Source organism: Amblyraja radiata, chromosome 16 (assembly GCF_010909765.2).
Source record: "Amblyraja radiata isolate CabotCenter1 chromosome 16, sAmbRad1.1.pri, whole genome shotgun sequence".
Classification (NCBI taxonomy): domain Eukaryota; kingdom Metazoa; phylum Chordata; class Chondrichthyes; order Rajiformes; family Rajidae; genus Amblyraja; species Amblyraja radiata.
Genome location: NC_045971.1, coordinates 34034115 through 34056665, shown reverse-complemented (window position 1 = coordinate 34056665; position 22551 = coordinate 34034115). Strand labels below are relative to the sequence as shown.

Below are 22551 nucleotides of genomic sequence, written 5' to 3'. Positions count from 1 at the left end.
CGCACAGGTTTTTAGAACACGACCGGGTATACCATCAGGACCAGGTGCTTTTCGGGGGTTCACCCCTCTGAAGGATTTCCTGACATCGGCCTCTGTGACTGAGACTGAAATGCCATCGCAGCGAATGGGGGATCGGGAAGGCACATCAGTATTCTCCCTGTCAAAGCGTGCGTAAAACGCATTGAGCTCGTCAGGGAGTGATGTTACACCGGCATTCGAGCTGCCTCCTGGTTTTGCCTTGTAGGAGGTGATTGCATTCAGACCCTGCCACAGCTGCCGAACATCTGTCTCGTCCTCCAGTTTGGAGCAGAAGTCCCTTTTGGCCTTTTTGATGGCCTTACCAAGGTCGTATCTGGTCTTCATGTAGGCCACTATATCATTGGAGGTGAATGCCCTGTGTCTGGACTTCAGGAGAGTGCGGATCTCAAAGTTCATCCAAGGTTTCTGATTGGGAAACACTCGGATGGTTTTTGTAGGGATGCAGTCCTCCACACATTTCTTTATGAAGTCTGTAACGACTGTGGCATATTCGTTCAGTGTTGTCCTCACCAGGGAAGGTTATCAAGGAATATCAACATAGTATTTGATAAGGGAAGGCTGACACCTGAGTTATATTTAATTATGTATAAGAAGGAACTGCAGATGCTGGTTTAAATCGAAGATATACACATAAAGCTGAAGTAACTCAATGGGACAGGCAGCATCTCTGGAGAGAAGGGATGGGTGATGTTTCGGGTCGAGAACCTTCCTCACCTAATATACCTAATATCCTCATACATATATATATTCCAGAGACCCACTGGACTTTAAGGAAGTGTAAAGGGCCTGTCCTACTTACATGACTTTTTCGGCGACTGTCGGCACCCGTCATAGGTCATTGCAGGTTGCCGAAATTTTCAACATGTTTAAAATCCAGCGGCGACCAGAACAAGGTACGACTCTTTGGGCGACTACTCACAGCCATACAGGCTTCACCCCGTGACATGTCGCCAGGGTGTCGCCTTTATGGTCGTGAGTAGTCTCCTCAGTCGCTCAAAGAGTCGTAGCGTCTTTCTGGTCATTTCTAAATTTTCAACTTGAAAGTTTCGGCAACCTGCAATGACCTATGACGGGTGCTGGCAGTCGCCGAAAAAGTCATGTAAGTAGGACAGGCCCTTAAAGGTCATCGCACATTATCCACAATCATTTGGCCTCCACTGCCCTCTGTGGCAAGGAATTCCCTGCCACAGAGGGCAGTGGAGGCCAAATCACTGGATGGATTTAAGAGAGTTAGATAGAGCTCTAGGGGCTAGTGGAATCAAGGGATATGGGGAGAATGCAGGCACGGGTTATTGATTGGGGACGATCAGCCATGATCACAATGAATGGTGGTGCTGGTTCGAAGGGCCGAATGGCCTCCTCCTGCACATATTTTTTATTGCTCTCCAAACAAATGGGAGCAATGGATTTGAACTGAATTTTTTGAAGATTGATGTCAGCAATTTTCAACCAGAAGATAAAGCATGTTCCTTGACCTTACACTAAGCTTTGAGTCATAGTCATACAGCATAGAAACAGGCCCTTTGACCCAATTCATTCATGCCGACCAAGGTGACCCATCTATGCTATTTGCCTGCATTAGGCCCACATGCCTCTAAACCTTTCCTATGGTGAACGGTGATCGATGGTCGGCATATGTTCGGTGGGCCGAAGGGCCCGTTTCCATGCTGTAGCTTTTAATCAATCAAGCAGGTTTCAAGGATTTGGATCAATGATGGAGCAAGAACACTTTGAACATATAAAATTATAATTGAAACATTTGTTAACACAACAATAAAAGCAGCAATAAAAGAGCGAGCTGCACACTTCCCTCGACTGAATGTGGGAACTCCTGTTTACATAGAAACATAGAAATTAGGTGCAGGAGTAGGCCATTCGGCCCTTCAAGCCTGCACCGCCATTCAATATGATCATGGCTGATCATCCAACTCAGTATCCCGTACCTGCCTTCTCTCCATACCCTCTGATCCCCTTAGCCACAAAGGCCACATCTAACTCCCTCTTAAATATAGCCAATGAACTGGCCTCAACTACCCTCTGTGGCAGAGAGTTCCAGAGATTCACCACTCTCTGTGTGAAAAAAGTTTTTCTCATCTCGGTTTTAAAGGATTTCTCCCTTATCCTTAAGCTGTGACCCCTTGTCCTGGACTTCCCCAACATCGGGAACAATCTTCCTGCATCTAGCCTGTCCAACCCCTTAAGAATGTTGTAAGTTTCTATAAGATCCCCTCTCAATCTCCTAAATTCTAGAGAGTATAAACCAAGTCTATCCAGTCTTTCTTCATAAGACAGTCCTGACATCCCAGTAATCAGTCTGGTGAACCTTCTCTGCACTCCCTCTATGGCAATAGTCCTTCCTCAGATTTGGAGACCAAAACTGTACGTAATACTCCAGGTGTGGTCTCACCAAGACCCTGTACAACTGCAGTAGAACCTCCCTGCTCCTATACTCAAATCCTTTTGCTATGAAAGCTAACATACCATTCGCTTTCTTCACTGCCGGCTTGATCAGGAGACTCGAGTCAAGGCAACGATGAGAAGTTCAGTGAGTTTGCTCACAGCATTCACTCGTGTACCCAATGAGCCTGCACTCCTTCACAAATCTACAAACAGCAGTCGATTGTGTTAAAAGAAGCTATCTCCCCCAATACAAACCAGGTTATTCATGACACCAGGAACAGAGCAAGGCTCAGTTGTCTCCGGAAAGAAAAGATTGATCTAATCTTATTACAGTGTCCTTGGAGCTGCTTGAGTGGCCTCATGATTTACTGCTTCTTCCAAGGGAGCCCAATTATTTTCCTAAGCACTTAATTGTTTTGTAAGTGAGCCTGCTTGCTCAGCAAACAACTGAATTTTAGCTGAAAGTCATGTTTTAACCCCTTACATTCATTCCCCTGCTGTAAATTAGCCTGGGTCTACAGTAAGTGATTGGAGGGGAAATTGGGAAAGTTGGCTATGTGAGGGAGAATAAGTTGCAGGAGGTGAAGGAATGACGTTGATGGGAATGCTGATCTGATAAGACAAATAAAACACTTCAGTCTATAGACAACGTGTGAAGTACGGGGAATCAGAGGCCAGAGTTGCATTGTTGCCGATCTTCATTCCTCATTCTGTTCCATAGATGCTACACAATGAGCCGTACATTAGAAATGCAGTCTGTAACCGGACACCATCATTATTTTCAGTTCTCTATGTTGTCTATGCTATTAAACCTGGCTCGGACAAAACTCTGAACATTAATAACCCATTATCTGTTATTTGCACTTTCTCAGTTTATTTATTAATGTGTTTTGTAGTCAATGCCTATTATGTTCTGTGTGCTGAAGCAAAGCAAGAATTTCATTGTCCGATCAGGGATAAATGACAATAAACTCACTTGAACTTGAACTTGAACTTGTCACTTTCAGTTTAGTTTAGTTTGGAGATACAGCGTGGAAACTGGCTTCAGCTCACTGAGTCCATGGCGAACATCGATCACCTGTACACTAGTTCAGTGTTATCCCACTTTCAAATCCTACACGCTAGGGACAATTTACAGAAGCCAAATAACATACAAAGCTGCTTGTCTTTGGGATGTGGGTAGAAACTAGCACACCCAGAGAAAACCCATATGGTCACAGGGATATAATGTACAAACACCACACAAGTAGCACCCGAACTCAAGCTCGAACCTGGGTCTCTGGCGCTGTGAGGCAGCAGCGATACCAATCCGCCACTGTGCTGCCAATTCTTGATGCAAAATCTCTTAGTTAATGCAGAGTTGCTGAGAGGAAATGCCAGGTTAGTTAATGAAGGGTTAATTAATGTTGGTGCTGTTTCCTAGGTGCTTGTGTCACAGGGAAAGGAGCCGCCCTGCTTTCTGCAGCTGTTCCATGGTGGAATGATCATTCACTCTGGCTGGAGGGATAAAACAAGAACACCACAAGGTTTGTATTGCAAACTTTTGATCAGGAGTTGGTTTATAACAGTTTAATTTATTGTCATGTGTACCGAGGTACAATGAAAAGCTTTTGTTGCGTGCTATCCATGCAGCAGAAAGACAATACATGATTACAATCGAGCCATGTATAGTGAATAGATACATGATAAGAGAATAACGTTTAGTGCAAGGTAAAGCCAGCAAAGTCTGAGGGTCACCAATGAGGTAGATAGTAGCTCAGGACTGCTCTCTGGTTGTGGTAGGATGATTCAGTTGCCTGATACAGCTGGGAAGAAATTGTCCCTGAATCTGGAGGTGTGCGTTTTCGCACTTCTGTACCTTTTGACTGATGGGAGAGGGGAGAAGAGGGGTGCGACTCGTCCTTGATTATGCTGCTGGCCTTGCCGAGGCAGCGCAAGGTATAAATGGCGTCAATAGAAGGGAGGTTAGTTTGTGAGATCCTAAGCCTTCTTAGGAAGGGTGGCTTTCTTGGTCTTGGTTCAATAGGGTAAGTTTTTGGTGATATTGACTCTGAGGAATTTGAAGTTTTCAGGGAAGAACAGGAAATGGACTCTGTTCGACCAAAGAAAGACTTTATAAATAAATAAAATACAAGAATTATGATAATATTATGAATAGGAACAGTCCTCCCTTTAGATAACTATGTGTTTGAGCACAATGGTAATGGTCTCTTGGTCTGACTTTATAAACTGTGTGTTAGTGCATACAAGCTGATTATATGTGTCTCACATGCTCTAACCTCTCATGATTGCATCAGGAAAAAAAAATTTGATCTCTATTTTCTCTCATCCATTTATGTTGCATTTATTTAGAGAGCAGCTCTCTACCTATATCTCTGAACACTCTTGTTTTTCTTATTTATATTCCCCATTTCCCCATATAATCAGCTTCACTGACATGGAGTTTCCTTTTGCATCCAGTTGCTCAGTAAAAACCATGACCATGGAAAATCTTTCTTTAGTATTGTTACAGTGAAAAAGTGCAAGGTGCACAATGAGGTAGGTTGGAAGATCACACACTACCTTATGGGAGAACTTCTTCTTCTTTTGTGCCCATCGTCCGTGTTTCAAATGTTATCGTCTGTCCTGAAAACGATGCAAGCTTCCGGCGACAATCAGTGGGAGCTATCACTTGTCACAATAGATGATGGTAGTAGCAGAATTAGCTCAGGATACTTCCAGTTTCCAGCCCCGCGACGTGGGCGCTTCTGCTATGGGAGAACTGTTCAGTGGGGATGAAGATGTTCCTAATTCTGGCGTTTTGTTTAGATTAATTTAGTTTAGTTTAGTTTATTGTCACGCATACCGAGGCACAGTGAAAGGCTTTTTGTTACATTCCAGCCAACGGAAAGACTATACATGATTACACTCGTGTTGTGCACAATATACAGGGTAAAAGGGTTAACATATTGTGCAAGATCCCAAAAATTCAGTAAACTCCAATTAAAGATATCCGAGGGCTTCCAATGAGAGATGCCAGCTCAGAACAGCTCTGTAGTTGTTGTTAGATGGTTCGATTGACTGATGACAGCTGGGAAGAAACTCCCTGAACCTGGAGATGTGTGTTTTCTCACTTCTGTACCTCTTGCTTGATGGGAGAGGGGAGATGCGGGGGTGACTGGGGGTGAGACTCGTCCTTGTTTATGTTGCTGGCCTTGCTGAAGGAGAGTGATGATACTTGCTTTCATGCTTTTATATCTTCTGGGAGAGGGATGAAGGGGGAATGGCAGGGATGAAAATGGTCTTTGATTATGTGGGCAGTGTGAAGTGCATATGGAGTTGATGGTGGAGAGATTGATCTGTGATATGCACTATAAACAATAGACAATAGGTGCAGGAGTAGACCATTCGGCCCTTTGAGCTAGCGCCGCCATTCAATGTGATCATGGCTGATCATCCCCAATCAGTTCCTGCCTTCTCTCCATATCCCCTGACTCTGCTATCTTTAAGAGACCTATTTAGCTCTCTCTTGAAAGTATCCAGAGGACATAAGAAAGAACAATTATGTTTCATTAGCTTTTAGCTCCTTTTGCATTCTGCAGCTGTCAGTAAGATTGTAATCCCACACACAGTGAAGGAATGAATTGCCGTACAGCCTATTTTACGGATGTTATCATCGTTATCATCAAGTATAGTTGGCGTCCTATACGTGGCGACTCTTTGCATACCTTGTGTAAGGAATGCAAAACACAGAATTTCACTGTGACGTATCACACGTGTTAATAAAGTATCAATCAATTAATCAATGACATCGGGGACAATTCCCCTGCTCTTTTGTTTAAACCAAAAATAGATTTATTCAAGTATTTACAATACTAAATAATTCAAAACAAATCCCTCCTCCATAGTACAAGTAAAATAAATATTCTTAAATAACAATTTCCCCATCCTTATTATGGAAGGATTATGCTCAATGGTCCTGGAAATCCTCCAGGGCGCCTGTGGACAGCGCCTAGTCCCTCTCCACTACTACCTGGGTGCGGAAGTAACCCCGGAAAAGGGGCAGGCAGCCGTCTCGGGCAGAGCCCTCTTCCGCCTGGAGCCGTGACTCGCGGATGGCCAGCTTGGCATCCCCCAGCTCTTCAGCGTGTATTACTGTGGGGATCACGTTACAGTAACGCTTGCACTTTGCATTTGTCTGCCGTGTTTTCTGCAGGTATCTGGCGACTGTACTCGGTGCAGGGAGAGGTTGCGGTGGAGGGCCGTCTCCTGGAAGTCGAGTGTGACTGCAGCAGTCTGCGCTCCAGGGCTTCGCTGGTGCTAGTGAACACCCAGCAAGCGCTGGTGTACCTCTGGCATGGCTGCAAGTCGCAGGCCAACGTGAGAGATGTCGGCAGGAATGCAGCCAATATGATTAAAGACCGGTAAGGAAGATATTAATTACAGAAAATTGTTGGACACTAATGTTAAGGGTTAGGGTTATGTTTCCATTGAAGAATGTGTTTCCAACATCACCTCCCTCCTCTCCAAGGGTAATGAATTACAACAGTATCAAGTCCAAGGTGTTTGTCTTCTCTTGTTTTTATTTCCACATTCTGAAACGCTGGCTATGTGAGATCCCCAGACAATGGGCACCCATGAACAATCTGTAGGCAACAGGGAGGTCTACAATAAGGTCAGATTTTCCAAGCATTTGGTTCCAAACTCTTCCCAGTGTGCTACCTGGGTGCGCACACACATTTCTCCATGTCCCTTTTCCCCGACCCTCTTCCACCTCCATCCCATCATCTGGACTCACCATTCGTGCCTGTTCTCTCCTTATTTCACCAGCTTTTCATCTCTGGCCTTTATCCACCCATCTGTAGAACAACCCTGGCCACCTGGTTACAACCTGCCAGACATTGTCCAGCCTGCACCCAGCTCCCCCCCCCACCACCCCCCCCCCGTACTAAAATCAACCTGAAGACGGGTCCCGATCAGACAAGTCACCTGTACACATTCCCTAGAAATGCTGCCTGACCCATTGAGTTACTCCAGCACTTTGTGTCTTCTTTTCCCTTCTCTGATTGCTGCCTCTCCTGCTGTGGCACCAACCTGTTGTCTCGTGGAGCCATTGCGGCCCTTCAGCACACCATCTCCATTGACCATCTAGCACCACTTTACACTGATCCTCTTGTATTCACCCCACATTCTCATCACCACACCGTTTCCTAAAGAATGAGGACATCTCCGATGCCCTGGTATGAGACACTTCATTCTGAGCCCTTAATAACTTCTCCTTCACCTAGCGGAGCTGGTCCTTACCCTCAACAACTTCTCCTTCTACTCCTACCATTTCCTCAAGATCCAAGGCGTAGCTATGGGCACTCGCAATTTACAGTGCCTAGTCAACCTTGCAACCTCATGTCTTTGAGATGTGCAGGGCAATGTGTCTATTTTAGGTAGTCAAATAGGGATAGGACATATAGAATAAATTTTGGTTTACCGAGGAATGTTGATGGACAGAACGACCTGGGGGTTCAAGTCAATAGTTCTCTGAAAGTGGCAACACAGATCGATGGGGTGGTAAAGAAGACATACGGCTTGCATGCTTTCATAGATCAGCATCAGTGGAAGCAACAACACTGAAGCGTATGTGTGCAGTTAACAGGAAAGAGAGTGCAGGAAAGTTCATGGAAGTCTCCAGAAATAACAGGACAGAAAGTTTAAAAAGGGAGAAGAGAGTAAAGTTGGGTAAAATCGGGATGGTTGTGAAAGGAAGGTTCAGCACTGAAAGGAAGGTGTTATATTTGGATGCACGTAGTGCATGGAACAAAGTGGATGAGCTTGTAGCACAGTTGGAAATTGGCAGGTATGATGTTGTAGACATTGCGGAGACGTGGCTGCAAGAGGATCGGAGCTGAGAGCTGAATATTCAGGGTTATATGTCCTACCGGAAAGACAGAAAGGTGGGCGAAGTTGGTTAGGAATGAAATTCAGTCCATAGTGAGGGATGACATAGGATCAGAAGATGTTGAGTCATTGCGGATAGAGTTGAGAAATTATAAGGGTAAAAATAATCGAATGGGAGTTATTTACAGGCCCCCAAACTGTAGCCAGGATATAGGGTACAAGTTACATCAGGAGATAAAATTGGCATGTAAAAAAGGTCATCGGAGATTTCAATATAAAGGTAGACTGGGAAAATCAGGTTGGTTCTGGACCCTAAGAAAGGGAATTTGTTGAGTGCCTCCGAGATGGATTCTTAGAGCAGCTTGTAGTGGAGCCTACCAGGGAAAAGGCAATTCTGGATTTAGTGTTTTGTAATGAACCGGTTTTGATAAGGGAACTCAAGGTAAAGGAACCACTAGGAGATAGTGACCACGACATGATAAATTTTAATCTACAATTTGAGAAGGGAGAAGGTGAAATCAGATGTGTCGCCATTGCAGCTGAGCAAAGGGGACTACAGAGGCACGAGGGAGGAGCTGGCCAAAGTTGACTGGAAAGGGACCTTAGCAGGGATGATGGTGGAACAGCAATGACAGGAATTTCTGGAAATAATCCAGAAGGAACAGGATCTTTTCTTTCCATAGAGGAGGAAAGATTCTATGGGGAGAATGAGGCGACCGTGGCTGACAAGGGAAGTCAAGGACAGTTTAAAACTAAAAGTGAATGCGTATAACATAGCAAAGATTAGTGGGAAACCAGACGATTGGGAAGCTTTTAAAGAATAACAGAGGGTAACTAAAAAGGCAAGGAAGAGATGAAATACAAAGGTAAGCTAGCCAATAATATAAAAGAGGGCTAGGGGAATCAAGGGGTATGGGGAGAAGGCAGGCACTGGTTATTGATTGGGGACGATCAGCCATGATCACAATGAATGGCGGTGCTGGCTCGAAGGGCCGATTGGCCTCCTCCTGCACGTATTTTCTATGTTTCTATGTTTCTAGGATAGCAAGAGTTTCTTCAGTAATATAAAGAGGCACGAGTAGACGTTAGACCGCCGGAGAATGATGCAGGAGAAGTGATAATGGGGAATAAAGAAATGGCAGAAGTGTTGCATAACTTTTTTGCATCAGTCGTCACAGTGGAAGACACCAGCAACGTGCCTGAAATTCAAGAGTCAGGGGGTGGAAGTTAGTGGAGTGGCTATTATCAGGGAGAAGGTGCTTGGGAAGCTGAAAGGGCTGAAGGTGGATAAATCACCCGGGGTCGGATGGACTGCACCCTAGGGTTCTGGAAGAGGTGGCTTTAGGGATTGTGGAGTCTGACAGTGATATTTCAAGAATCACTGGAGACAGGAGAGATCAGGATGATTGGAAAAGTGCCAATATTACCCCGCTGCACAAAAAAGGAGCAAGGCAGAATAGTAGGAACTATAGGCCGGTTAGTCTGACCTCAGTGGTTGGTATGATATTAGAGTCCATTATAAAGGATGAGGTTATGGAGTACTTAGAGGTTCATGTTAAAATAGGCCGAAGTCAGCATGGCTTTGTGAAGGAGAGGTCTTGCCTGATAATTTTGCTGGAATTCTTGAAGAAGTAAATAGCAGGACAGACAAAGGAGAGTCAGAAGGCATTTTCAAAAAGCCTTTGATAAAGTTCCACGTGTGAGGCTGCTTAGGAAGATGAGAGACCACAGTATCAAAGGGCAGATTCTAGCATGAATAGCAGGTTGGTTGGATCACAGAAGGCAAAGAGTGGCAATAAAGGGGGCTTTTTCAGGTTGGCTGCCAGTGACTAGCGGAGTTCCAAAGGGGTCGGTAGTGGGGCCGCTACTCTTCACGTTGTATATTAATGATTTGGACAACGAGATTGAAGACTTTGTGGCCAAGTTTGCAGATGATTCGAAAATAGGTGGAAGTGCAGGTAGTGTAGAAAAAGCAGGGAATCTGCAGAAGTACGTGGACAGGTTGGGAGAGTGGGCAGAGAAGTGAAAGATGTAGTGTAGCAAAGTGTAGAGTTATGCATTTTGGTAGTAGGAATAAAGGCGTAGACTATTTTCCAAATGGGGAGAGATTCCAGAAATTGGAGGTGCAAAGGAACTTTGGAGTGCTGGTGCAGGATTCCCAAAAAGTTAATCGAATCGGTCTTAAAGAAAGCAAACTCAATGCTAGCGGGCTTGTATATAAATACAGGGATGTAATGCTGAGGCTCTATAAGGCGCTGGTAAGGCCACATTGGAATATTGTGAGCAATTTTGGGCACTGTATCTGAGAAAGGATGTGCTGGCTCTGGAGAGGGTCCAGAGGAGGTTTACAAGAATGATCCAAGGAATGAGCGTTTGCCGGCACTGGGCCTGTACTTTCTGGAGTTTAGAAGAATGAGGAGGGACCGCATTGAAACATACAGAACAGTGAAAGAGCAATGAAACAGTTAATTAGCCTCTGTAAATTGCCCCTAGTGTGTGGGATGCGATAGTGAGATAACATAGAGCTGGTATGCGGGCGATCGATGGTCCGCATGGACACAGTAGACTGAAGGGCCCGTTTCCACACTGTATCTCTAAACTAAACTAAAATTCCCACTTTTGCCAATCGTTCTCTCCCCAAGCTCTATCACCACACCAGCAATACATACTTTTCCACCAAAGAAACTGAGGTGATCATTGCATAGCATTAAGCTGCTACCTGACTGTGCCAGAGACCCGGGTTCCATCCTGACTACAGGTGCTGTCTGCACCGACTTTGTACATTCTCCCCATGGGGTTTCTCCGGGTGCTCTTGTTTCTTCCCTCATTCCAAAGATGTACAGGTTGGTAGATGAATTGGCTTTGGTAAAAATAATAAATTGTCTCTAGTGTGTCGGATAGTGTCAGTGTGCGGGGATCACTGGTCGGCGCGGAATTGGTGGGCCGAAGGGCTTGTTTCCAGGCCGTATCTGTAAACTAATCTAAACTGAACTCCAAATGATCATTGCAGATTCACTGTGTAAAAATTGTTGAAACAGAAATACGTTGAGTTTTACTGCAGATCTGTGGTGTTTCAGCTCAAGAGAATGATGACTTGGTTTCTACTGCAATCATCCCTGAGACAGAGAGAAGAAAGTCACCCTACATAATGTGCCCCAGGACTGGGGTAGGGAGTGTTTGATGGGCTGAAAGCCCTGTGTCCTTGCAGCTTCTCTCCTCGATTGCCTGATTCTTCCGTTGGCCTGATCTCCTTTCTTGATTAGTACAGGTGTCAGAGGTTATGGGGAGAAGGCAGGAGAATGGGATTAGGAGGGAGAGATAGATCAGCCATGATTGAATGGCGGAGTAGGCTTAATGGGCTGAATGGCCTAATTTTGCTCCTATTCCTTATGACCTTATGACCTTGAGGGGAGGAAATTAAAATTCTGAAAGGAATTTTGATATAATACAAAGTAAAATACAACAACAGAATTGGGTTTTGACTGAATTGATTTTATACCCTGTTCCCTTTCCATTGTGATTAATTGGAAATTATCTTTTTCATTTAGTTTAGTTTAGTGTAGTTTAGAGATACACCGAGTCCACGCTGACCAGTGATCCCCGCACACTAACATTATCCTACACGTTAGGGATAATTTATCATTTTTACCAAAGCCAATTAACCTACAAACCTGTACGATTTTGGAGTGTGGTAGGAAACCGGAACACCCATGGAAAACCCATGAGGTCATGGGGAGAAAGTTCAATGTCCATACAAACAGCACCTGTAGTCGGGATCAAACCCGGGTCTCTGGAGTTGTAAGGCAGCAACTCCAGCACTGCGCCACCGTGCCACCACCGTGCCGCCACCATGCCACCACCGCGCCACCATGCCACCACCACCGTGCCGCCACCATGCCGGCCCCTGTCGCCAGTCTTAGTTAATAACAGTCGCACCTCGAAAGTTTCAACTTGAATTTTCCGACCGCACTTCCTGCTTGAATTAAATGCAGCAAATACATAAACCAGGGTGACCATCATCCTGAAGTCACTCAAATGTACTCAACAGGTCTGACCTTGATTCCATCTGCTGGTCACACAGGGCATTCTTGAAATGTCCTGGTCAACATTTATCCTTTAACCAACATGCCGAACATAGAGTGGTCACCTGCAGGTTGTTTGATTGATTTTACTCTGAACAAGTTGTCTGAATCTGCCTGGCAAGCTAAGACTTCCAAGTTTCACTGCTGTTCTTATAAACTGTGCTTAAGTTTGGTTTAAATGCAAGATCTTTTCTTCCATAGATCACCCCAGGAGCTGGGGGTGTGGAGCAGGATGGAGGTGACAGTGTGTGAGTTGGATGAAGGTTCAGAACTGCCAGAATTCTGGCACGCACTGGGGCAACCAGATCGGAAAGCGTATGACTGCATGTTACAAGGTAATGGAGAAAGCACGAGTCTGCGGGGATGCACTGGGTTCAAACGCCCTCGGCTTTGTGTTGGGGAGTGTCAGGGTCAGAGTTCACTGAAATTGTGCAGGGGTGAAAAGGTGGGATACTGCAAGGCTCAGTGCTATATATATATATAAATATTAATGATTTGGACAAGGGAATTGAATGCAACATCTCCAAATTTGCGGATGACACGAAGCTGGGGGGCGGTGTTAGCTGTTAGGAGGATGCTAGGAGGCTGCAAGGTGACTTGGATAGGTTGGGTGATGGGCAAATGCATGGCAGATGCAGTATAATGTGGATAAGTGTGAGGTTATCCACTTTGGTGGCAAGAACAGGAAAGTAGACTATTATCTGAATGGTGGCCGATTAGGAAAAAGGGAGATGCAACGAGACCTGGGTGTCATGGTACACCAGTCATTGAAAGTAGGCATGCAGGCGCAGCAGGCAGTGAAGAAAGCGAATGGTATGTTAGCATTCATAGCAAAAGGATTTGCATATAGGAGCAGGGAGGTTCTACTGCAGTTGTACAGGGCCTTGGTGAGACCACACCTGGAGTATTATGTACAGTTTTGGTCTCCTAATCTGAGGAAAGACATTCTTCCCATAGAGGGAGTACAGAGAAGGTTCACCAGACTGATTCCTGGGATGGCAGGACTTTCATATGAAGAAAGACTGGATAGACTCGGCTTTTACTTGCGAGAATTTAGAAGATTGAGGGAGGATCTTATAGAAACTTACAAAATTCTTAAGGGGTTGGACAGGCTAGATGCAGCAAGATTGTTCCCGATGTTGGGGAAGTCCAGAACAAGGGGTCACAGTTTAAGGATAAGGGGGAAGTCTTTTAGGACCGAGATGAGAAAAATATTTTTCACACAGAGAGTGGTGAATCTGTGGAATTCTCTGCCACAGAAGGTAGTTCCACAGATTCACCACTCTCTGTGTGAAAAATATACCGCTGCTGGCAACCCAAATTCCACCGACCTTGGTTGTGTGGCAATTAAATTATATCTAAATTATATCTAGTTGAGGCCAGTTCATTGGCTATATTTAAGAGGGAGTTGGATGTGGCCCTTGTGGCTAAAGGGATCAGGGGGTATGGAGAGAAGGCAGGTACAGGATACTGAGTTGGATGATCATATTGAATGGCGGTGCAGGCTCGAAGGGCCGAATGGCCTACTCCTGCACCTATTTTCTATGTTTCTATGTTTCTAACTCAGCAGGACAGACAGCATCTCTGGAGAGAAGGGATTGGTGACGTTTCAGGTCGGGGACCTTCTTCAGACTTGTGTAGGGCAGTGATTATATCCTCAGTTGTGTCCGTATTGTTTGTTTGCGGTTGTGATGTTCTGGGTGATATCAGGCTCCATGTTGCCCAGAGCTGCTGCCAAACTCTATGATGGTCTGGGTCTCTCGCTCTGTGGTGTGACGTGTTATTTTTCTGTCGTGCAGATCCTGGGAAGTATAACTTCACCGTGCGACTCTTCAGGCTGACTGCCTCCTCAGGGGAGTTCACCGTGACAGAGCAGCTAAGTCCCACCCGCATCTCCAGTGGTGTCATGGCCATGCCATTCTTACAGGAGGAGCTCTACTCTGTCCCTCAGCCAGGTGAGTTCTCACATTACAGTGGCTGTGTTAGCAGCTGTGTGTGAGAGGAAGAGATAGATTTGTCCATGCAGACCAAGATGCCCATCTACGTTAGTCCCACCTGCCCGCGTTTGGCCCAAATCCCTCTAAACCTTTCATGTCCATGTAGCTGTCCGAATGTCTAGTGATGTAGCTAATGCTTTAGAGAAGGAATTGCCCTGCCCACACTTGTTCCGGCCCCTATATGTGACTTCAGGCTCGGAGCAATGTGGCCAATGCTTACCTTTCTTCCATATATCGGCCAGCAAAAATCCCAGCTGTATTAAACCTCAGCTCAGTGCTGGTGTTCAATATACAACAAATGGGCCACCCAATACTACATTCCTATGGACTAAATGTCACTCTCTCCTTCCCGCTCTGATTGCCCTCAGCATAGACCTAGGCCATCCACCCAAAACCCCACCCCCTCCTCCACCATCACCCTCCCCACCATTCATCTCAATTAACTGTCCCACCCCACAGCCCCCCACCCTGACCATCATCCTGAACAATGTGGCCCCTCAGGTTTGCCCCTTGCCCTCCTGCCCCAATAATGGGGATGACACTCGCCCCCTGTCCTTCCTTCTCTACCTCCTTTTATCCACACTGGAGTGGGGGAGGGTGGCACACGAGTCTCCGGATGCTGGAATTCATGGCAAGAAAAGGAGAGCTACAGGAGGAACCCAGCGGGTCAGGCAGCATCTGCGGATGGAAGTGGATAGCTGACATTTTGTGTCCAAACCATTGACTACATTGAAAGAGTAGAAGGGCCGCAGCCAGTGCAAAGCAGTGGGAGGAGGCATGGGGCTTTCTAGCTTCTTCCCCACCTCTTTAGACTGGCTACTTCCCCTCTACTCTCTCAGTCTAGATGGATGCTTCCATTTAGTTTACCTACGGTTTACCTACTGTTGGGCGGCACATTGATGTAGCGGTCGAGCTACTGCCTTTCAGCGCCAGAGACACAGGTTCAATCCTGACTACGGGTGCTGTCTATACAGAGTTTGTACGTTCTCCCCGTGACCTGTGTGGGTTTTCCTCCCACTATCCAAAGACAGGAGGTACACAAAAAAAAAAAAAAAGCTGGAGAAACTCAGCGGGTGCAGCAGCATCTATGGAGCGAAGGAAATAGGCAACGTTTCAGGCCGAAACCCTTCTTCAGACTGAAAAAAAAAAGCACTGCCATCGAATCACTCCTCGCCCCCCATTGATGACCCCTTTTCCCGTCTCCAACGCACCCCCTCCTCGTGGAACCCCCCCTTGTAACCTCCCAGCTTTGGAACTCTTTATCCAAAACTGCCGTCGCGACGTCAACCACCTCAACTTCTCCACTCCCCTGTCTCACTCCAATCTCTCCCCCCCTGAACGCACTGCCATCAAATCACTCCGCCAAAAAAACCATAGATGCTGCTGCACCCGCTGAGTTTCTCCAGCTTCTTTTTTTTTTGTGCACCTTCGATTTTCCAGCATCTGCAGTTCCTTCTTGAATCCAAAGACAGGTACAGGTTTGTAGGTTAATTGGTTTGGTATAAATGTAAAATGCAAAATTGTCCCTAGTGTGTGTAGGCTAGTGTTAATGTGCGGGGATCGCTGGTTGGCTTGGACTCGGTGGGTGGAAGGGGCTGTTTGTCCACTGTATCTCTATACCTAGAGGAGTTGCTACTCTGCTGACGCCACTTTGTCGTTGCTGAATTCCTCCAGCTTTATTCTTCCTGGACAACCGGTTTGAGGTTTACCTCTGGCAGGGCTGGTGGCCGACGGAAAGCAAGAGCACGGGCTCGGCGAAGATCCGGTGGGACATGGAGAGACGGTGTGCCATGGAGACGGTCCTACAGTATTGCACAGGTCAGTCACGGACCCTAAACTGATGCACTCCATTCCTCCAGAGGAGAACAATGTCTTGAAACTAAACCTTTTGTTGTGTCCATTCAGAAAAGAACACAAAACGACCTCCCAAAGCTTACATGGTTCATGCCGGCACAGAGCCGTTGACCTTCACAAATATCTTCCCACGGTGGGAATACGAGATGAAGGATATACAAGAGGTACCTGCACTTCTCAGCTTTTACCTATTAAATGCTCATACTAAATGGCTTTTGTTTTTTGGAAGAAGAGAGTGATTATGTCAGACGTTTCAGGGGTTTTCTTCTCTATCTGAGGCTGTCCCTTGGGTTTGAATCTGGCTTGCTCCCACCCAGTTGCTTGGGCTGATGGGGCTAATGCGGGAGCAGCGGAATCTAAAAGGGGGGCAAGGGACGGACGACAGGAGGGTCACGGTAGAATTCTGTGGGGCAGCATTCTTCAGTAACTCAAGCAGTGATCACTATCAATGGAAGAGCCTTGATGGTGGGGTGCCAGTCAATTTACAATGGAGACATAAAATAACCCAATCCTGTTGGTGCTCAGTATTTGGGTGTTCACTGGAAGAGCAGTCAGCAGTAGGATCTCATCTCAGACACTACTTTCAGTCTGAGGAAGATGCTGCCTAACTCACTGAGTTATTCCAGCACTCTGTGTCTCTTGGAGATGTATCTTAGTTTAGTTTAGAGCATGGAAACAGACCCTTCGGATCACCAAGTCCACGCCGACCATTGGTCACCTTTTCACACTAGTTCTATACTATCCCACTTTCTCATCCACTCCCGACACACTCGGGGCAATTTACAGAGGGCAATTAACCTACAAACCTGCAAATCTTTGTGACGTGGGAGAAAACCGGACCACCTGGACGAAACCCACGTGGTCACAGTGAGTACGTACAAACTTCACACAGACAGTGTCAGAGGTCAGGATCGAACCCTGGTGCTGTAAGACAGCGGCTCCACCAGTTTTATCCAACATTATTTACTCACTGCCTGACAGAGAACACTAAAATATCCAGGATTGGATCCAGTTCATTTGGTGGAAATATTTTCATCTGAGCTTAGAGAGAGGATGGTCATGAAGAGGAGGGTTAATAGTGCAAGGCACTATGTGTTAATAGTGCAAGGCACTATGTGTTAATAGTGCAAGGTGCTATGTGTTAATAGTGCAAGGCACTATGTGTTAATAGTGCAAGGTGCTATGTGTTAATAGTGCAAGGCGCTATGTGTTAATAGTGCAAGGCACTATGTGTTAACAGGGAAAGACACTACGTGTTAATAGTGCAAGGCACTGCGCATTAATAGTGCCAGGCGCTACGTATTAATAGTGCAAGGCGCTATGTGTTAATAGTGCAAGGCAGCTATGTGTTAATAGTGCAAGGCGCTGTGTGTTAATAGTGCAAGGCGCTACGTGTTAATAGTGCAAGGCACGATGTGTTAATAGTGCAAGGCACAGTGTGTTAATAGTGCAAGGCACGATGTGTTAATAGTGCAAGGCACGATGTGTGAATAGTGCAAGTCGCTACGTGTTAATAGTGCAAGTCGCTACGTGTTAATAGTGCAAGGCAGCTATGGTGAGATGCAGAGAACAGGGCAGCAGCAGTCTGGTAGAAGTGCTGATCCACAGGTCCACGGATCAAATCTGTCCTCTGGCACTGTGTTAGTCTTAGATGGGCAACTGAGGGGAGCAGTGGAGGCCTGCAATTCTACATGGAGTTTGAACGTTCTCCCCATGACCTGCATAGGTTTTCTCTAAGATCTTCGGATTCCTCGCACACTCCAAAGATGTACAGGTTTGAGAGCTAATTGGCTTGTTAAAGTTGTAAATTGTCCCTAGTGTGTGTAGGGTGGTGTTAACGCATGTGGATTGCTGGTCGCCGTGGACTCAGTGGGCCGAAGGGTCTGTTTCCGCACTGTATCTTGAAACTAAACTAAACAGTTCAGTTTCCACTTCTTCCCACTTTTATTTCCCCAGATATCAGCCATTTTACATTAGCACAAAACAATATCAAACTCTGCTCTGTTTAGAATACAGAGATGACAGCAGAACAAGACTTGCATTTGTGCAGCATTTTTCACATTCTTTCTCAGAATGTCCCAAGGCTGTTTGCAAAGTGCTGCTGAAGTCCACCATTGTTGTCGTGCAGGAAAGGTAGCTGTCAATTTGCATTCTCCCAAACCATATTGGGACAGTGGTCAATCTGTTTATGGTGATGTTAGCCAAGTGTCAATTATGACTTTCCTCGTGTTTTAGTGGGATCATAGTGTTATAATTATATCCACTGAATAGACGGCCCTCCGTTTACAATCTCAAGCAAAATATGTCACTTTTATAGTGTGGCATTCCCTCGGCACCACACCAGATAATCTTACACCCTTTTGAACGACTGAAATTGTAAGTGGTGTAAAACTGTAATAGATCACATTGAGAAGGTACACAACAGAACTAGTGCTGGGATACTGTGGTCTCTCCAAGTCGGAGATGTGGGTCAGGTACTCATGTCCTTCAACACAGCCGAAGCAGTATTGTAAGTGTTGCATGCACTGTAAGGCAGCAACTCTACCGCTGCACCACCATGCCACTCCTTAAGGACCTGTCCCACGAGCATGCGACCTGCATGTGGCAAGCGCGACCAAGTCGCATGCTCGTGGGACAGGCCCTTTACTTTAAGTGACATCTTTTGTCACTATTCATTGCCACTTCAGAAAGACGAGATCTAGCTCTGACAGGTTGAGACATATTTATTATATGAGTATTAATGAAATTGTTTTCTGATCCAGGTGGGGCAGGACGGCAGCAGCAAAGTGCTCTTGGTTCAGGATGCTTTACTGAGGCTTTGTAAGACGCAGTACTCACTGGAGGAGATTATGTCCAGACCCCTCCCTGAAGGAGTTGATCCACAGAGACTAGAAACCTACCTATCAGATGAAGATTTTCAGGTAACCATTCATTAGTACAGAGAATGACTGCGATACACTGTGCCAAGTGCTGAATGTGGCAACACAGTAAGAGGCAACGGTGACTGCAGATGCTGGAATGTGGAGCAAAGAGCAAACTGCTGGAGACGTTCACTGGGTCAGGCAGCATCTACGGAGGCAAAGGAATAGTCAACACTTCAGGTGGACACCAAGCATCAGGGCTTCAGCCAGAAATGTCAACCATCCCTCTGTCTCCACAGATGCTGTCTGACCTGCTGAATTCCTCCAGAAGTTTGTATTTTTTTGTACCTCAGCCATGTTTGAGAAGGTGGCATGGAGCCATCAAACCCAGTGTTTCTCCATCTCACAAACTTTAGATGGCCCTGTGTATTGTCTCTCTCTAAGTCAATCTTCAAAGCAGCGGTGTTAAATCACAGATAACAAAGAAGACCTGAGAATAGTAAGATTGTGAAAAACTAAAACTTCCATATGACCTTGATAATATGAGGGTGGGAGCGGTGGGCACGTAATCGCTCATCGTAACTCCTCATAAAATCAAGATCAAACTTCAAACTGGTAAGTTCTCGTTTAATCTTACTATTTTACTTCGGAGTCACGTGAGTGACTACGTGAAGATTTCAAAGCTCTGTGATTTTACGCCGGTTACGAATCCAGGCGTCACACACTGAATGGATTGACCATGGATGAGAGTATTATTAAAGCATTCAGACATAACGTAGTTAGTAAAGACACTGATGCTTTAAAATAAAGAAAAATAAATGTTTTATTAGCTTCCCCTCCGAACCTGTGGGAAAGCTAGGTAACAGAACTTAAGATGGCACGAGCAAATACCCCTGGTCCGATTATGGGTTTGTTATAAAACCGCTGGAACGCTCTTTCGTTCACCCATCCTGCAGCCGCTAGGATGTCATCAAGGGGCACGTCCATCGTTCTTGCTGCCGACGTAGATGCAGCCCTGGTGGAGTGAGATTTAAAGATATGAGTATTTATTCCCGCTACCACCATTACCTCCTTTAACCATCTGGAGATAGTTTGTGTTGACACCTTTCGGTGTGGTTTCTTGTGGCTGATGAGGACCGATTGTTCTGAGCCTCTGAGGTTCTCCGTGACTCTCAGGTAGTGGTGTAAATGTGTTACCACACTCAATCGTTGGTCCTCTGGATATGCCAGGAACTGGATCTTCATCCCTGGCATTCCTGGCCTGCTCTGTTTGATCAGGTCCTTAACAACGAATGTTATGTTATTCGTATTGCTTGTCATGTAGTCCAGTCGTAGTTTTTGTAGTGTCTGGACTCTTTGGGCTGTTATTAGCGCCATCAGCATAACCACTTTCAATGTTAGTTTTGACAAAGATAAGGCCATTGGCTGTCCCCACTGACTAAGTAAGGTCAGTACCATGCTCACATCCCATGTGTCCGTGTACCTAGGCCTTGGGGGTATCGAATTGTAAATTCCCTTCATGAATTTTATTACGAAGGGGTGCGTTCCTATCGGCCTGTGCCCTGCCTCCAGTGTCAGATAGGAGGATAGTGCACATCTGGCACTGTTGATTGCGCTATAACTTAATTTATAGTCATAGTACAGGGCTGATAGGAACTCCAAGACATCCGTTATCCGAACTGTGTTGTATGCCAAATCGTTTGCATGGCAGAAAGCTTCCCACTTCTTAATATGAGTGGCGTACTGTTTTTTGGTACTGTCCCTCCATGCCTTTGTGATGACATCCACAGTTCATTCGGATAATCCAATGTCTTGTGGATGGTTCTCCTCAGAATCTGCAAACCAACAAATTAATCCGGTCAGAAAGTGGATGGTTGCTCCCTGAAACTGGGTTTACTAGGAGATCTCTCCTCTTAGGTACAACCATTAATGGCTGGACTATGATCCCCAATAATTTCGGGAACCAGGCTTGTGTAGGCCAATCTGGTACTACTAAAATGCCTGTGGCTTTGTCTTGCTTGATTTTAGTCAAGCATCGGTTTATGAGGCAGAATGGTGGGAAAGCATAAATATACATTCCTCCCCAGTTGAGAGAAAAAGCATCCACTGACTCTGCTCCTGGGTCCGGCTCCCAGGACACATATCTGGGTAATTGATGATTTAATCTAGATGCAAACAGGTCCAAATCTGGAGTGCCAAATCGTATAGTTATTTCATTGAATACCGTACGATTCAACATTCATTCTATATTATCATTAAACATTCGTGACCTTGCATCTGCCATCGTGTTATATCTTCCTGGTAGATATACTGCCGTGACCCAAATATCCCTCTCGATGCACCAGTGCCAAATGAGGTTAGATAATCTGTCACAGGATACAGATTTTACACCACCCATGTGATTGATATATGCTACCGCAGTAGTGTTATCAATCTGAATTTGAACATGCACATGTTGCATGTTGTTACAGAGAGACTTGAGCCCATATTGTGCCCCCAACAATTCTAGGTAATTGATTCCATATAGTTGGAGTATAGTAGACTCTTGCTCATTCCATCTGCCTCCACAGCTCCTGACTGTGTTTGTGGCTCCCCATCCTAAACCGCTTGCGTCGGTTTGGAGAAACACTGATGGGCTCTCAAGTAAAATTTTTCTTGAGCTAGGTCTTATGTTTGCCATCCACCATTGTAGTTCAATAATGGCTTCAGCTGGTAACCGCATTGATTTGCCAAACTGACCTGCATGCAATTTCAATGCTCGTTCCTTTGCCCGCTGTAAATGCTGGTAATGCAAAGGTCCGTAGCGTACTGCAGGAAAGGCAGCTACCAATTTGCCAATAGCACTTGCTGTTTGTCTGATAGTTGGTTTGTGTTTTTCTATCAGATCATTGCAGGCTTTCCTCAAGTCTTGTTGTTTGCCTTTAGGCAAAGTCACCAACATTGTTACTGTATTGATAGTAAATCCTAGGTAATCAATTACCTTGGCAGGAGTTAATTTTGATTTAACTGGATGGATTAGGAACCCAAGTTTTTCAAACAGGGTTTTGGTTGCCTTGACTGTTGCTTCTGCCAATTCTTTGGTGACTCCAAAGATGAAAATGTCATCCAAATATGCCATGACTATGTGATTTTGAGATCTTAGCAGCCCCAGAATTGGTTTCAGTAATTTGGTAAACAGTCTAGGGGCTGATGTCAACACATTTGGCAGAGCCTTGTATTGCCATTATTGACCCATCAAGGTAAACTTCAAATATCTCCTATACTCTTTGTGAATAGACACCGAATAGTATGCATCTTTAAGGTCGATGCATGCCATATAGCCATTTTTGGAAACCAACTGAGTCGCTGTTCCAAAATTGTCTATTTTAAAGTGTTTTTATTGCACATATGTATTGAGTTCCGTAAGATCCAAAATAATACGGATTCCTCCATCTTTTTTCTCTTTTG

At 45.4% G+C, this 22551-nt stretch overlaps 1 protein-coding gene across 1 annotated transcript in view; it reads left to right on the top strand.

Moving 5' to 3' along the window:
- The window catches only part of LOC116982112 (supervillin-like), a 199414-nt gene that overhangs the window by 170582 nt on the left and 6281 nt on the right, over nt 1–22551 (top strand). The window contains exons 28-34 of the mRNA XM_033035437.1: nt 3863–3965; nt 6635–6842; nt 12594–12727; nt 14192–14347; nt 16064–16207; nt 16295–16407; nt 19006–19164. Coding sequence (XP_032891328.1) covers nt 3863–3965; nt 6635–6842; nt 12594–12727; nt 14192–14347; nt 16064–16207; nt 16295–16407; nt 19006–19164 — 1017 coding nt within the window. The remainder of the gene's footprint in view (nt 1–3862; nt 3966–6634; nt 6843–12593; nt 12728–14191; nt 14348–16063; nt 16208–16294; nt 16408–19005; nt 19165–22551) is intronic.